The sequence below is a fragment of the Eschrichtius robustus genome, chromosome 8 (genome assembly GCF_028021215.1).
Source record: "Eschrichtius robustus isolate mEscRob2 chromosome 8, mEscRob2.pri, whole genome shotgun sequence".
Lineage (NCBI taxonomy): Eukaryota > Metazoa > Chordata > Mammalia > Artiodactyla > Eschrichtiidae > Eschrichtius > Eschrichtius robustus.
In genome coordinates, this window is record NC_090831.1 from 77,621,996 (window position 1) to 77,638,618 (window position 16,623).

Genomic DNA, 16,623 nt, shown 5'->3' on the forward strand with positions numbered 1-16,623 from the left:
GCATTCTAGAGCCTGCGAGCCACAACTACTGAGACCGCATGCCACAACTACTGAAGCCCACACGCCTAGAGCCTGTGCTCCGCAACAAAGAGAAGCCACTACAATGAGAAGCCCACACACCACAACGAAGAGTAGCCCCCGCTCGCTGCAACTAGAGAAAGCCTGCGCACAGCAACGAAGACCCAACACAGACAAAAATAAATAAATAAAATAAATAAATTTTTTTAAAAAAGGAATGAGGTAAAAACGCATGCTACAACATGGATAAACCTTGAAATCATTATGCTAAGTAACAGAAGCCAGTCACAAAAGACCAGATAGTTTATGATTCCATTTTATGAAATGTCTAGAATAGGCAAAGCTATAAAGACGGAAAGTAGATTAGTGGTTGCCCAGGGCTGGGGGTGCAGATAGGCAGGGTGGGAGAGAGTCTGGGGAATGTGTATGGGATTTCTTTTTGAGGTGAGGAAAATGTTTAAAACTGACTATGGTGATGCTTGCACAATTGCTTGAATACACTAATAAACTTTGAATTGTACACTATTGTTAAATGGGTGAATTCTATGGTATGCAAATTATATTTCAATAATGGCCTTATAACTATATATAATGAAAATATGAATTATTTTGTTCCTGAGATTATACTAAATCAGCTGAAGTCATGAAAAGTCAGCTGATTATACTAAATCAGCTGAAGTCATGTTAAAGAGTTCATTTTTGTGGGCCAGTTACTTAATCTTAACATTTTGACGTGGGATCCCCTCCCCGACACAAGCCCTTACTTTCTTTTCTGATCATAAACCTACTTTCAGATCAATCCTTCATTCACACGAAAATATTAATGCTTGAAAACAGCTCAGAGTGCCATCCCTCTCTAGGGTCTCTACTTTTACCAAAGTGGCTATTCTCAAGTGGCGTGTTTTCTGATTTAAATCAAATGTGCAGATCTTTTAGAGCCTGGAGGTTTCATAGAGTAATAGTTCTATAAGAGTAGTATCTACCACCTAAGAAATAAAGAAAGTAAATATTTTTTACTCAGCATAATCCCCTGGAGTTTTGTTTGTTTGTTTGTTTGTTTTCTGCCACTTTGTGTGGCATGCGGGATCTTGGTTCCCCAACCAGGGATTGAACCCATGTCCCCTGCAGTGGAAGTGCGGAGTCTTAACCACTGGATGGCCAGGGAAGTTCCAGAAAGTAAATTTTTTATATTAACTTGTTAGTCCACAATAGGGAGGTAAAGATTGAGAAAAAAATAAAAATAAAACAAAATATTAGACAAGAAAGTACTGGAGGCTTAGTTACAGGGAGAAAAAAAAAGAGGATGCTGTCCTTGGTTCAAAAAAAAATCAAAACTCCACGAACAAATATCAGAAAGACTCCTTAGCTAAATATGTCATACGAGTTCAGAACTATCAGAAATACTATATGTCACTTTCCCAGAAGACAGACATCATTGTCTTAAAGAAGATTCAGCTCCAGGCAGCAAATGGCAAAGTCTGATGAATAAAGTCACACACAAAGGTTAAATAGTTTGGATTTATTTGTGTTGGGAGAGACAGGGCTAGAAACTGACATGAATGATTTTGTCACAGTGATTAAAGCAGCCGGGAGATAGCAAGGCGGCTTTATATGGTAGAATATCAGTCTGCCAATCATTGTGCAAGTTCCCACTGCTTTCTCCAGTCTTGTCTCTCCTATCCTCATGGCCCTGCCTCACACGTGAAGCAAGAGGGACAGCTACTGCAGTTCAGGTGCTCACCGTGATGGGATCCTCACAGAACCTGGGCTTCCTATATAGACAGGGTGGCTCTGTCGGGCCGGCAAGAATGTACGCAGAGAGAAAAAAAAACTTTTTTTTAAATAATAAAAAATAAAGAATGTACGCGGAGGGAAGGGGAAGAAAGAGGTCAGGGATAAGGTATAAATGTGGAAGGAGGCCCGTGCTCCTCTCAAACCCATCCCAACAAAAGATTTTAACAATCCGGAGGAAAGAAATACTGTGATGGTTGGAAATACATCAGAAGAACATAAATGGTCACAGAACACTTTTTCTGCATCTTTGAGATTGAAAGTTGAAACAAAGGCAGACCATAAATATTGGCTGAGTACCACTTATCCATCAGGCAGAGTGTTAAGCAGTGAACAAATAATGGTGAAAACAAATGACAAAGTTCCAGCCCAACATTAGAGTCCATCTCATGGGGACACCTTCTGTTAACCCACCCAAATGATCAGGGCACCAATACCCCTGCACCAACACTCACACACAAGCAGGAGTAATTTTATGCCAAGCCTGTGAGGCACGTTGAACTATTAGTATACCTGTAAAAGTGCCTCGTCATTGCTCAGTGCTGAGTCTGAATCCTGCAGCAATGGAGCGATGGACCCCTCTGGAAGACTCTGAGAAGTGACAAGCTCGGCAGTTGTGGAGGATGGACCAGACACATAACTCAAGAGTTTAAGTCCAGGGGATTATGAGCAGTGAGAACAAGGAGAATGATTTTCGGAAGGCGACTATTCCAACAGCAAAGAGCAGAAGTGAAACTCACTGCAATCCACACCCAAAGAAGGGAATGAATGAGGGACAGTTTAAGGGGAACAAAAGAAACAACAAATGAAAAAGAAAAACCACATAAAAAACAGGTTTAAAGGTAAGTAGTAGACTGGGAAGCTTGTTGAACTATAACACATTTTGCAAATCCCAAAAAAAGTCAGTCCAGCAACAGGCAACAGGGATGGTTCCCAACACTGAATATAAATAACCTTTCAGAGACTTGTTTTTACTTTAGTTGCTAAGAGAAAAAGAGGCATTTGACAGAAAGAGAGTAGGGGAAAAAATACAAAATAAACCAAGGGTCATAGGGAAAGTGAACAGAGCAAGGCTATGTTCACAGGAAAATGATAAATGGAAAGAGGCAACAGGAACGTGACAGAGCCTGAACTGAGAAATGAGGAAAGAAAGAGATGAGAGAAAAGAAAAAAAATAATCTACCAGGGAAAACCTGATGTAACAACAGGGGTCTAGAGGCATAAGAATGGAACAGGGCTCTCTAAGTCATGGCACCAATGATGTCATCCAGTTCTCATTTGCTTTTTGAGCACTTGCTATGTACAAGGCTCTGAGCTCAACGCTGGGAAGAAATAAAAATGGATATTTTTTTATTTATGCCCTCACACCATGTTTTTCCCTAAATTAAATTGAAATAATTCTTACCCCGTCACCCTGGGACAACTGCAAACTTCATGATTTCATAATCAGAACACTTTAAAAAAAGTCCTAAAAAACTCATTAGTCAATGACCTCAAGTAGATTTCATATTAAATTGGTTAAGTTATGAATGAATAATACCTTCCCTTCATTAAGTATGAGAGAACATTGTCCATGCAAGATCATTAAGAACTATAAGGACATCATGCTAAACTTACCTCAGAAATTAAATTAAATGAAAAATTCATAGTATCTCAGCACCTCTTTTTACCCTGAAGGATGCTGAGGACCAACGAAAGTTGCTACACGGCATGGTTTGAAATAGCCTCGTCTCTAGTCACTCATCCAGTCAGAAATGGCTTCACCTTTGGTGATAGCAATGAACACAACTTGAATTTTGCCCACCTCCTTATCAATCAATATCTGTCCAAGCTTTCAGGTACTTTTATGAGGAAATCAGTTTGAAAAAAAGCTATGTGCTGTTCATAGCTAAACAAGCTGTATACTTTTGTAAAACGTAAGAACGATTTTCCTGTCCTGCATCAAAACTTCCATTATCTTCAAAGATGTTTAAGTTTCTATCATAGTCAATAAAACTCTTTCTAAGAAATGATGGCTTGATTACTTAACACAATGGTAAATTTGTTAATGTATCTGTAAAAAAATTTTTCCCATTCTTCTTCTTAAACACTTTCCTAAAGTTTTCTTGAAAAGCACATCAAAGTACTCCTAACTATTGCTAAACTGCAGGTGATACCAAACTAATCTTGAAAATAACCCACTATTTATAGCAAATGGAGACTGACACCAAAATTATCCATCTCAATAAGAACAAATTTTCCAAACTCCCACTTACAAGGACTCTTCCATTATTAACATACTTTTTTTTTAATACGTACCACATGCCATGTAAAATGAGCTTGTTGCTCATTTTGCACAAACTAAGTGTGAGTTTTCAGAGCATCAGCTGTCACACGAGTTAGGACATCAATCTTTATGTAAGCGGCATCTCCTGATCCAGGACAGGCACAGTCTGCAGTCTGAACTACGTTAATGGGGAAAAGAGTGGGCCCCTGAAAGCCCCCTCCCACTAGCCTGCAGAGCCTTAGACAAGACCAGTGAAGGATATGATCTTGGAGGAGGAAGGAAGGAGGGAAAATAAGGAATAAAGAAGAAGAAGAATAGGAAGGAGGAGAAGAAGAGGAGGAAGAGGAGGAGGAGGAGAAAGTGGTCCCTCTCTCTGAACCAAACACTTAAAGCTCATGAGGGCATGGAAACAATCCCAAGGGCCATTAGAGCAAGTCTGGCTAAAAAACACATGGTTCTCTTTAAAAACAAGAGACCTCAGTCAAGAGTGGAGCCAACCACTGAAACCTCAACGGGCTGAGATCAAAAACTCAGAAAGTGTCTCAGACTTTTTCAGGTCACCCTCTCTAGTTGAGCCAGGAGGCTACTGGACTGAGCTGGCACAGTGGACCCAGTATCTTCTCTCTAGAACTGATTTTTTTTTTTTTATTTCCCTGAGCCTCGCCTTCCACTACCCTTTTACCCACAGCCTGCTCCTGCCCCCATGTTCTGATGACCCAAGATTACTCTCCTGCAAACTGCTCCGACTCCAGCCTACCCTAGGTTAATACTACCCTGCATAACCTTGACTGCTATGGATCCACAGCTAGGTTCCAGGCCAGACTCCTGACAGGACAGTCCAAAGGCATTAAAAATCCACCAGGGAATTCATGGACACCAGGTCTATGAAGTGGCAGCTCTCTCTGCAGCATCTTGCTATCTAACCCAAAGAAAGAGAAACCACTGAGAGCAAAGCTTGAGCTCTGACCAGGAGCAGCAACTGGTGTGTACCAGCCTGACTCCAAAGTCCTCACCTCACTAGAGGAGGAAATGAAGGCAATTTCTCCCAAAGAAGCCTGCTTAAAAGGCAAACTGAAAAAAAAAAAAAAAAAATTACATAAGAATAGAAATTGACCAACTAGAGGCATGATTCAGTGCCAAACAGAATAAGAGGTCAAAGAAAACTGTCAACCAGTTCTACTGCCTTGGGCAGAAAATTTTAAAACGACTTGCAAAATGTGAGCTCTTGAGGTCTAGCTTCAGGGAAGTATCATCGATTTCCCATCTTCAAAGAGTCATCTAATGTTCTTCACTTGGGACAAAAAAAAAAAAAAATGCAGCAAAAGGGCAACTATTGCTAAGTGCTAAAGTCCCCTCATACAAAATTAATTTTTAAAAAGGAGAATAAAAATGTTGATTTACACTTACAGATGAATATGATTCTGAAACATCGTTTCAATACAAACAACAAATAGATTGTGAGACACGATGGGGCAGGGGGAGGGAAGGATTAAGCTCCTTACTCTTTCTCTGTCTAGCTTTAGAACTGCTGATATTTCTGAATCATGGTACAACATTTTAAATTTTATCTTCAAAATCAAGTTATATATAATACTCTGCTCTGGGGAAAACAGATTTCTGTCTTAAAAGCAACTCAGAAGGTAAAATCAAAAAGTAAAGGACACCTAGAAGTTTAAAATCAGTTTTTCTATATGATGTTTTCATATTTTTTAAAATACAGCATATTGAACTCCATTTCTGTGTCAAATAATTGCAATTATCAAAGGGGATGTAAATTCAATATTTGAAAAGACTAAAATTATTCATGCATTTATTCATATGGAGCCCAACCTTATTCCAAAAAAGATTTCAGCTTGTTTTATGTGGACAATTACAAGATAAAATAAAATTTTTAAGTAGATGAGGAACCCAGGGGAGACGGAAAACTCTTTAATTCAATGAATATTTATTAAGCACCGACTCTGTGCCAGTCACTGCTCTAGGCAGTGGAGATGTGTGGTGACGGAACAGACAAGATCACTATTCTCATGTAGTTTACCATCCAGGGATGGCATAGTGAAAGAAAGACAATAAACAAGTCAATCATTAAAAAGAATGTCAAGTGCTAGGAAGAAAAAAAGACTAATGGTGACAAGGAGGGGAGTGGAATGGGAATACTTTAGAAAAGTGGACAGAGGAAACCTCTTGAGATCACTTTTTTTAAGCCTAATATTTATTTTAGTCTAACATGCACTTGAAAATGTGCACAGATATGACTTCCCAGATTGATAAATTATCACTAGTCGAGAGAGATTTCGGATGATTTTGCATTGAAATGGGGATGATGGGAAGGAAGAGGACAATGAGACAGGAATGAAGCTGCTACCAAAACTTATGCTGGGACTTCCGCTTTGGAGGAGGACACAATTCGCCTTGAAACTTTTGGCATTCATGTCAAGGAAGGAAACACAGTTACAAGATAAATCTCTCCTCTTGGTCATGCGGAGACACCATGTGTAACGTTCTCCAAGACTTCCATGAATAATGTAACTGGTTTCTCAGGAACATTTCTTACAATGTCCTTCAAAATATCCTTTAGAAAAAGCCTGGAAGGTGATTGAAGAGGTCAGGGAAGTGACTGAGGAAACGGATACCAAATTCAGATACCAAACTCCCTTGTGACTAACTGGAATCCAAGGAGATTTAAGAAAAAATATCTTAAACCTTGAGAATACAAAGAGCTCCTAGACCCTGGATACAAACTGGAATCCCCTGGAGAGACTTTTTAAAATACTCCCACCCCAGAATGCTCTATGGAGGAATAGATGATAATTCTCCATAAATACTTTCTGTTAAGTGAATTTCTGGCAGATTAAACTCCAACAAGTATTCAGAGTGCAGATGTTCTCTGCTGCCATTTAGAAGAAGATTCAGATTATTTCCATGTGGTTAAAAGAATATCTGAGGTAGAGGTAGAAATTATACCCATTTCTAGAAATGAAGACATATAACAAGTGTGAAACAGGACATCAATTCACCCCTGAATGAAGCTAGCGAGGGAGGAGACCAGGGCAGGGCCAAGAGTTTTAAAGAAATGTTAGGTTTGTTCCAATACATAGATGACACAGTAACCACATGTGAAATAAGTAAGAAAGATTACAAGAGGCTTATTTTATGTGGATCTCTAACATTTTCTCTGAGAATTCTTAACCCAATTCTACTACTTGTCAGTTGTATGACCTTGGGCTGGTTAATTAGCGTCCTTAAGCCTCAGTTTCCTCATCTATAAAATGGGTATAATAATATCTACCTCATAATGAGAGATAACACATGTAAATCGCTCAGCACAGTGTCTGACACGTGGTAAATATTCAGTAAATATTAATTCTTATTTTCAACTCTTTCCCTCAATATTTGCTTTCTAATGCTTTTATTACCAAAGTAAACACATCCAGCTAGATGTTCACAGAAGCTATCATTTTGGTTATTATTATTACATATGTCTTTGACCTGAATGCTTTGACATCTGGGACTCTAGAGCTACTTGTTCTATGAAGACACAAAAGATATTTTGTATCTTTTCATTTGGAGAAGGATACACAAACACAGATTCCTTTTTAGCATTTCATGTTTCTGCTTTATGAAACTTAAAGCAGAAGAAGAGCATGTATAATTTTGGTACTGACAACTGGATCCTGAAATCTTTGATTTACGAAGAAAGATTATAACAATCAATGTTCACATGCAGTTCCGAAACAAAACACACATCCTTTGAGAGGTGTTTCTAACCTTTTAAATGTTAAATATCTTTATATATTCCATTCTCATTCTCAAGGTAGTAGAAATGAAGCATTCCTACTGTGTTCCGCAAGTTTCTTCACTACTATATAACTTTTAAAAATATTTTCAAGTGCTGCAAGAAATATATAGTTCCAATGGGACAGATGTAAGACATCTTTTACCCCAGTGCCATTGAAAGATATCTAAGGAAATGTTGGTGACCTCCTGTGCTAAGGCCAGGTTAGCCTAGTGCTTCAGCACATAGGCAGTGCAGTGGAGCTGAAGTGTCTGGGTTCAAATACCCTCTCCGCTACCTACCAGCTTTGTGATTTTGCAACTAAATATTACCTGTCACATGATTCTTGTGAGGATGCAATGTGTTTGTACAGATCAAAAGTACTCAGAAAACTGTTCAGCACATAAAAAGTAACCACATGAGTTACCATTTATTAAATATTTATTAAATATTATTAAATATTTTAGTGTATACTATAACATGACAACATTATTATAAGTATTTCTCTTTTCCTGGTTTCTCTTTCCTTCCTCCTTCTTGCCATCCTCCTCAAGGTCTCTTCCTCTTCTTGTGCCCTCCCCCACTCTTTTTAATAACATCCTTTTTCCCTTTGGGGCTTATCCATAATCCTCAATGATAAATGTGGCAATATATGGGCCCCACTGGAGTTATAGAGTACTACTAACCCTATATGACAAGAAAGCAGACCTCCCTCCATGTACTTTTAGAAGGGGCTTTAATCATTAAAAATGATAGAACACTTGGCATTCTTTGAAATAAGAGAAAAGAAATAAAACTTAAGGACAATTTGTATCATCCCATAAGCTTTTAGAGTCATTCATAGTTTTCCACGTGTAGCTGTAAAGAAGCGATGAAAGACAAGGTTCTTCTGTGCACAGTGTGCACAGTAAAACCACTGGGCAGAATTTCAAAGATGCCCAAAAGAAATATATACAAATTGGGATCTCATAGACTAAAAGCAAGATGTAAGGAAAACTCCTACAATTCTAAATTTTATTTTCTTTTAACTATTTAACTGTAAGAGAAGGTTGACAGGAGAATAAAAATGTGCTGAGAAATGTCTCCTTCCTATTTATGGCAGTGGAACAAAGTTTTGATTGGTGGCAAACTTTACCAGTATTGAGCTACTTAGGTTTAACAAATGCACATTAAGGAAAAAAAAAGATGTTTGTGCTATCCTTGCAAAATACTTCTAAAGCTGTAATTCCTAGGAGTCCTTTTCCGCCAGGGAAGCAGTACTGCAGACAACTTATGGTTAAGCTGACTCAGTGCTCCCAAGTGAAACAACCCAATTTTAAGTACAGCTCATCCATGCTTAGGCATATGGATAATTATATTCATAAGAACAGAGCACAGGCACTTCCCTGGTGGCACAGTGGTTAAGAATCTGCCTGCCAAAGCAGGGGACATGGGTTCAAGCCCTGGTCCAGGAAGATCCCACATGCTGCAGAGCAACTAAGCCCATGCGCCACAACTACTGAGCCTGCGCTCTAGAGCCCGTGAACCACAACTACTGAGCCCGCGTGCCACAACTAGTGAAGCCCCCCGCCTAGAGCCCGTGCTCCGCAACAAGAAAAGCCACCGCAATGAGAAGCCCGCGCACCGCAACAAAGAGCAGCCCCCCCTCGCCGCAACTAGAGAAAGCCCGCGCACAGCAACAAAGACCCAATGCAGCCAAAAATTAATTAATTAATTAATTTTTTTAAAAACGAATGGAGCACAGCTACTGCTTGCCATCCTGCGACCATCTTGCATTTTCCCCATTCGTTACTGATTATCAAAACTATAATAAATGGTAGATCTATGTTCTTGGCACTTGACTACTTGAGAAGCTTACAACACTTTCCAGGGAATGAGATAGAAAGAAAAATAAGTAGCCTCTCTATTCACTGGCAATAAAGACTTTTGACAAAAAGAAATTCTGCTACTCGTAGAGAAAAGCAATTACTGGCTGTGAAACAAATTATTGAAAATGTATGGGGTGACCACACAACAAAATAAACCACCAAATAACCTCTGATGCTACAGTAAAACTATCACGCTTGGCTAGCAAAAAAGGAGAAACCATTAAGGTGCTTACTCTGAAAAACAGAAATTATGTGATCATCAGTATCAAACCAACAGTAGGACTCAGTAGGTGATATCTTGCCCATATGGGTGTCCAGTTAAAAATATATTTTATCCTATTATCTGCAACATACAATTTTTTCAGCACAAAAAATTTCAAGTCAGAGGAAAGGAAGACTGAATACTTTGAATATTCTAGTTCTGAGTGCTATTTTACAGGACTGAAATTACTTCAGACTAGGCAGACAATCTTTAGGACAGCAAGGTTACCCACAATCAAATATAATTTCTTTGACTACCATTTCTAGAACTTCATGGCACAGTAAGCTTTCAGTATGGGCTGATCATCTGATTCAGGATAAAAATAAAGTATGTGTTCAAGTAACTGGCCAGATAGTAAAGAAATCTTTTACAATATGGACTCATACAAACAGAATGATTATTTCACACCAATCAAACTGCCAGTATTTCCACAGAACTAAAATATTAAAATTTTTTCCAAAAATATAACTGTGCAGTTCCATTTAGTGATGAAAACTGAAGTAAGGACACATTAAAAGTAAAATTAAGGTGTTTTATACCATCACAGTTCTTGTGAGCTTTCTGAAACATTAAGTAAAACATTGCTGGTTTCCTTACTCTAGGTTAATGGCTCTATCTTACCAGGTGAGAAGTGATTCTTGAATTAGGTTAGATGACTTATAACATTTCTTCCATCTCTACAACTGTTAAGATTCCACTTATGTAAATTCGAGTAATTTGTAACTTCTGGGAATGTGTTAAATTCAGGTAATTAGGGCACCATTTTGCATTAAGGCAAATGTCATAAAATTTCTAAACAGTACTCAATCAGCCTGAGGGAGTTAATGTTATTTAACAAAAACTCATATAGTGCTTACAGAATATGCAGCACTGTTCTAAATGCTTTATAAATATTAACTCATTTATACTAAGCAGCTAAGTATACTTAGTAACTAAGTTCTTGCAAGCTTAATGAGTATGTGAATTGGCATTTAACAATGAATTAAAGTGAACAACCACTTTCACTCAGCTTTTGAAATTAAGATAATTCATTTCTGGGACTTCCCTAGCGGCGCAGTGGTTAAGAATCTGCCTGCCAATTCAGGGGACATGGGTTCGATCCCTGGTCTGGGAAGATCCCACATGCCACGGAGCAACTAAGCACTTGCACCACAACTACTGAGCCTGTGCTCTAGAGCCCGTGAGCCACAACTACTGAAGCCCACGCGCCTATGGCCTGTGTTCCGCAATGAGAAGCCATCGCAATGAGAAACCCACGCATCGCAACGAAGAGTAGCCCCCGCTTGCTGCAACTAGAGAAAGCACACACGCAACAACGAAGACCCAATGCAGCAAAAAAAAAAGATTATTCATTTCTAACAATTAGGGTTATTCCACGACAACATGAATCTGGTCAGTAACTCTCCTTACTGAAATCCTTGAATCGCTTTCAGGACAAGTCCAAATTCCTCAGCAAGTCATGAAGGTGCTGCAGCATCTATTTTCTGGTTTCCTGTTTTGTTTCATCTGTCCGTTAAATCCTAACTATTTGCAGTTTAAAATGTGTCTTGATGTCACATGCCCACGTACCTCCTGCCCCTTCTGTTTGATATGCCCACCCCTTCCCTTTAATTTGGCCACTTCCTACTCACCCTCAAAACACAGCTCAGATAACACCTCTCTCTGAGAGCCCTGACTACTCACCTGGGTTAAGCACTGTCTTCTCTCTTCCACAGCTCTCTGTGATCACCTCCAGAAAATCACACACAAGTACAGAGTGTAACTGCCTATCCATTCATCCACCTTCCTACTTGTCTGTAAATTCCTTAAAGGCTAGAACTGGGTCTTTTATCTCTAAATCCCCAGGGTCTTGCAAAAAAATTGGTACACAGTATGAGCTCAAGTATATAAATGCCTTTTTAATAAACAAATAAACAAATCAATATATACCTTTGTGAGCTGATAGAAAAGCATCCTAATTTTATTTCTGAAGTAGAAAGGAAGTTGCTAAACATATTTATGAGTATAAATTACATCTATTTTAATCACCAAAGAAATAACAAGGTCCATACAGAATTAACTTATGTTTTGGGGTTCAGTGACAGCTCTCAATGAAACAAGAAATGACAAATTGCAGGACCACTCCTTACTTTCCTAACTGTAGGAAGTGTTGGCTTATGACAACTAAGTCTTTACAACTCTAACTGCCAGATTCAGTCCTACTAGTCAGTGATCACTAACTGTAGTTGAGGAGCATGGTAAACTGCTACAGCTCCCAGGTGATCCAGGCATCCAACCAGATGCACTATGTATACCTCACCATGTGCCAGCACTGACATAATTGCTTGTCATAATTACTTTGATGATAAGACAGGATCTTCACTCTCATTTCTGACTTGAATGAATAATCTACTCACGCTGTTTAACCTAAATCCTACCGACTCATTCACACCTCACCAAAAGCCAGAGTCATTCTTCTCAATAGTGAGGTTTATTCTTATAGGAAGTAGAAGCTGCACAGGCCCCAAGTATCTTCTGCCCCAAGTAGAGAGGCCTATGAACCAAAAAAATCTACAGAAGTGGTATTTCAGAAATGGGGAGAAAAAGGAGGACTGCCTGTTGTCCAAGAGTGGTGGTCTTTACCAACACAGAGAAGGGCAGAGGGTACCTAAAGACATCGCCAGCATGAGGCAGAGACTCCGGAGTTTAGAGGTGCAATCCTGCAGCATTTTCTGCATCTCTACTTTCTTCCTCTCTGAGAAACTTTTTGTGACTTGTTTTAAAGCACTGTCTATATCAGTAAAAATTCAGATTGTGAAAGACTCTACTGGATAAAAGACCCCACGTCTTCAATGAATAAATTGCATGGAAAAAAGCAAGGAAATGGAGGGGGAAACCATGCATTAAAGAGACTTTTAAAAAAAAAAAAAACTAATTGCAGTTTATAGACATTATCTGGGCCCTGGATCAAACAAACTTAAATATATATATAATGTTTATATATCTATTTTATATATTTACATATATTTAACACATTTGTATATTTAATACATATCAGCTATGATAATATCATGGTTACATTTTCTAAAAAATCTGCATCTTTTAGAGGTGCATAGTGAAATTTTATAAATGAAATGATATGATTTGCTTCAAAATAATACAGAAAGGGAGAAAAAATAGATAGGATGTAGATAAAACGAGATTGGCTATGAGTTGTTAATGATTGAAGCTGGGAGTTCATTATAATAGTCTGTCTACTTTTGTGTGTGTGTTTGAAATTTTTTATAATCAAAAGTTGTAACTGGTTTTTTCGGCCTCGGCGCACGACTCGGCTCAGTCCAGTTCAAGATGCTGGCAAACAGGGCTGGTGCTTGAAAGCTTTTCGAGGAGATAAGGTGTATTTGAACATGTGACGAGTGATATATACAGAGTAGAGGTTTTTGCTTACTGTCCCTTTCATGGTGGTAGCAGCGGAGGACTTATGAAAAGGTGCCAAATATCTGCAAGAACATATATCTGCCCCATAGAGAATTTCTGTAGAATTCAATTCCATTTAAACTATTTAAAATCATTTTTCTGCCAACCAGCCCCAGCCTGAAGCTCAACATAGTAACTAGACTAGCTATTCTATCAATACAGCTATCTTAAGAAAACTGTCAGCTGCTTGAATTTACAAAGGTTAGTTCTAAATCCCATACTTTTGACTATTCTAAACATTGTATGTTTCAAAGTATCCTTTTAAAAACTTGTTTTTTTGTGTTTACAGTTTTTCCTATAATAGATTATTTTGATGATTAAATTTGACCCCTTTGACAGACAACGGATCAGTGGATTCCTAAGGAGCAGGGAGGAGTTTGCTGCATAGGGTTTGGTCGGGGGTGGGGTGGGTGTTGAGGAACTGCTCTACACTTTGATTATGGTGCTGATTGCCTTGGTCACATTTTGGAGTGAGTTTTACTGAATGTAAATTCAACTTCAATAAACATGGCTTTAAAAACTTAAAAAAAAAAAAAAGTTGTAACTGAGCGTGAGAATATTCCTCTATAGAAATAATTCTAATGTATTGAAAAATAAGACAGTGTCCTATGCTTCTTCAGTTTTACTATGGAAAAAAGTCAAAATGGAAAAGGTATTTACCAAACATTAATTCAAATAAATAAATAAAATTCAAATAAAAAATAAATAAAATAGGTATTTACCAAACAATTCAAATGATGGGATTCTTCATTAATGCTTGGCATATTAGATTTTCTACTCTAAAAATGTAACTAATGGATATTAACTATAGCCCTTTAAATTAATTTCTATCATGTTAAAATGTTAACAGAACTAAGTACTTGGCTACAAATACAGATTTAAGTAGTATTTTTCTATTTTTACTTATTTTACACTTACAGATAAATTACTGAGTATCACATCATCAAGATACATCTTAAAATATTAAGAATATATTTATACATGTGAAAATGTTCAGCCTGCCTTTGCTTCAGTGAAGTGTGTAAAATTTTCAACTACATGAACAAGTTCTGCCTTAATATGTACTTACAGGTGGGTGAACTGGTTGCCAGGTTGATACATGTAAATACAAAAAATGCTTACATAGCCCCAAAATATTTACTTAAATTAACCAGTAAATTCAAAATAATTTTCAAGTATATCTGTGGATGTGTGATATTGACCTAAATATGGGTAAACGGTAGTTCAATTTTTATTTAAAAACATACTTTATAAATGCCCAATAAGCAACAGGGCCCTAATTACACCAAGAGGACTGCTACCAATGAAGAAAGGGGGGAGCCGGACACCTTTTCTGGAAGGTGGAGGTGAATGGGTACATCTCTGATGTCCACAAATTGAGTGAGTTGAGAACCTTGCAGTTCAGCTTAATCTTAAGGTTTGAGTTTAGTTAGGGATGTCTAGGCTTGTTTTTCCAATTTTCCTACAGTACCAATCTTGGCTTAAATCACATAAAGTCTTCTCTTTGAAAATTAAAACAACCACCACAACAATAATGATGATGCAAATCCTGCTCAAATATTATATCCCTTCTTGCCTACGCATGGCTTTTGCCTGGCAGAGGTGAGAGGGTCTCCGCCCCTTCGCTCAGGTTGCCGCACAACTGCCGGAGGCAACCCGCACAAACTCCTCTCCAGCAAAGCCCCCGGCCTGTGGCTCTTTTGGGGTTTGTCGCCCCTTTCTCTTCTTTTTTGCACAGGGAGCGCCACGCATGACTCGCATTAGAATTGCACTGGTTTCACCCAAGACACTGCATCTCCAGGGCAACGGAGAGCAAACGCGGGGTCGGGATGGGCCGGGCCGCGCGGAGGACCACCCCCAGCACCACGCCTCTCACCTGCCCGCCGCCGGGGTCGCCCCGCACCCGCGTATCGAGCGCGTCGTGCCCAGTTTCGTCTTCGCCCGAGCTGTAGATGAGCCGGAGTGGCACGATGCTCTGGCGCTCCAGGAAGCGGTTTTCCTTCCTCCTCTCCAGCTCCGTCAACGAGGCGTCTCCTCCAGGCAGGAAAGGGGGAAGGAGGAATTGGGGAGAAAAGGCGAAAATAATGACCCTGACCCACACTCGTCCATCCTGCGGTCCAACGTCTCCCTTATGAAGATCCCACCTCCCCCTCCCTCCTGGACCCCATCTGGTAAGAATGCAGAGACACAAGACGCAGAGCCTTGGACCAGCTAATCTGAGAGCATCCAGGATCGGGGCCCAGAAGCAGAGCACCCCTCTCCCATCCTCCGCATTCCTCTTCTACTTCAGAAGAAAAACAGGCATTTGACCTAAAGCTTCTAATGCATCCACACTGTATTTTTGCTTCACTTCTCTCCACCCTTCTAAAAAAACAAAAAAATCTCCCTGCGCACTCGGGAAATGGGGATGCCTCTTTACAAATGCGCTTGAGGGCTGCAAAGATGCCCGGAAAATGGTACGTCCCGGAGCCACAGAGGGCGGCGAACTTACCTGCCCGGCCGCAGCCCGCCGGGGGACAGGTCCCCAGGGCGCAGAGCAGTAAGAAGGGCACGGATACAGCCGCCGCCGCCTGCATGGTGCAGCCGTCAGCCCTCCTCGCCCGAGACGCTCAGCTCCTCATGCCCGGGCAGCCGCGTCCGGATCCCGCGCCCCGCGGCCCCGGCTCGCCTGGGCCGCCCCCTCCCAGCCCCGGCCGGTGCTGCGGCGACCGCGGCGCTGCAGCCTCCACCGCGGCGCTGCCTCAGTGCTGCATTGTGCTCCGCGGGCGCTTCCGCAGGCGGGGGGAGCGAGCGAGTGCTGCATTGGGCGGTTGGCTGTAGCTAAGCGGTTTCTAGCGCCACCCACCTCATCCCCTGGCAGAGGCTCCGGCAGGCGACGAGAACTCGGCGGGGAGCGAGCGCCGGGTGAACTCTCCCCCGCGCGCGGGCAGGGGCGCACGCACGAGAGTCAGCTGGGAAATGTAGTTCTCTCTCCACTTCCCGCTCGTCTCCAAGACGGCGCGGACTGTCGCGACCTCGTGACCACAGGGTCATCTACAGACTGGAGACGGGAGGGAGAAAAAGGTCGAAAGAAAGAAAGGTCATCGCTGGCAAGGCCTCCCGGCACCGAGCATGTCCGAATGCGCCGACGCGGGAGCCGGGATTCAAGCATTGCGTCCCCAAAGAACTGTAATAATGTTTCCTGCAG

General features: G+C 40.4%; 1 protein-coding gene across 10 annotated transcripts in view; it reads right to left on the minus strand.

The window, feature by feature from the left end:
- ADAM22 (ADAM metallopeptidase domain 22) overlaps positions 1-16,304 on the minus strand; it is a 236,061-nt gene extending 219,757 nt beyond the window's left edge. For 9 of the 10 annotated variants that reach the window (XM_068549159.1, XM_068549158.1, XM_068549166.1 and 6 more), the window contains exons 1-2: positions 15,928-16,304; positions 15,313-15,470 (exon numbers count right to left, since the gene is read on the minus strand). In XM_068549159.1, the coding sequence (XP_068405260.1) occupies positions 15,313-15,470; positions 15,928-16,012 (243 nt within the window). In that variant the 5' untranslated portion in view covers positions 16,013-16,304. The remainder of the gene's footprint in view (positions 1-15,312; positions 15,471-15,927) is intronic. The other variant, XM_068549168.1, reaches the window with a different exon arrangement.
- Positions 16,305-16,623: the final 319 nt, after the last annotated feature.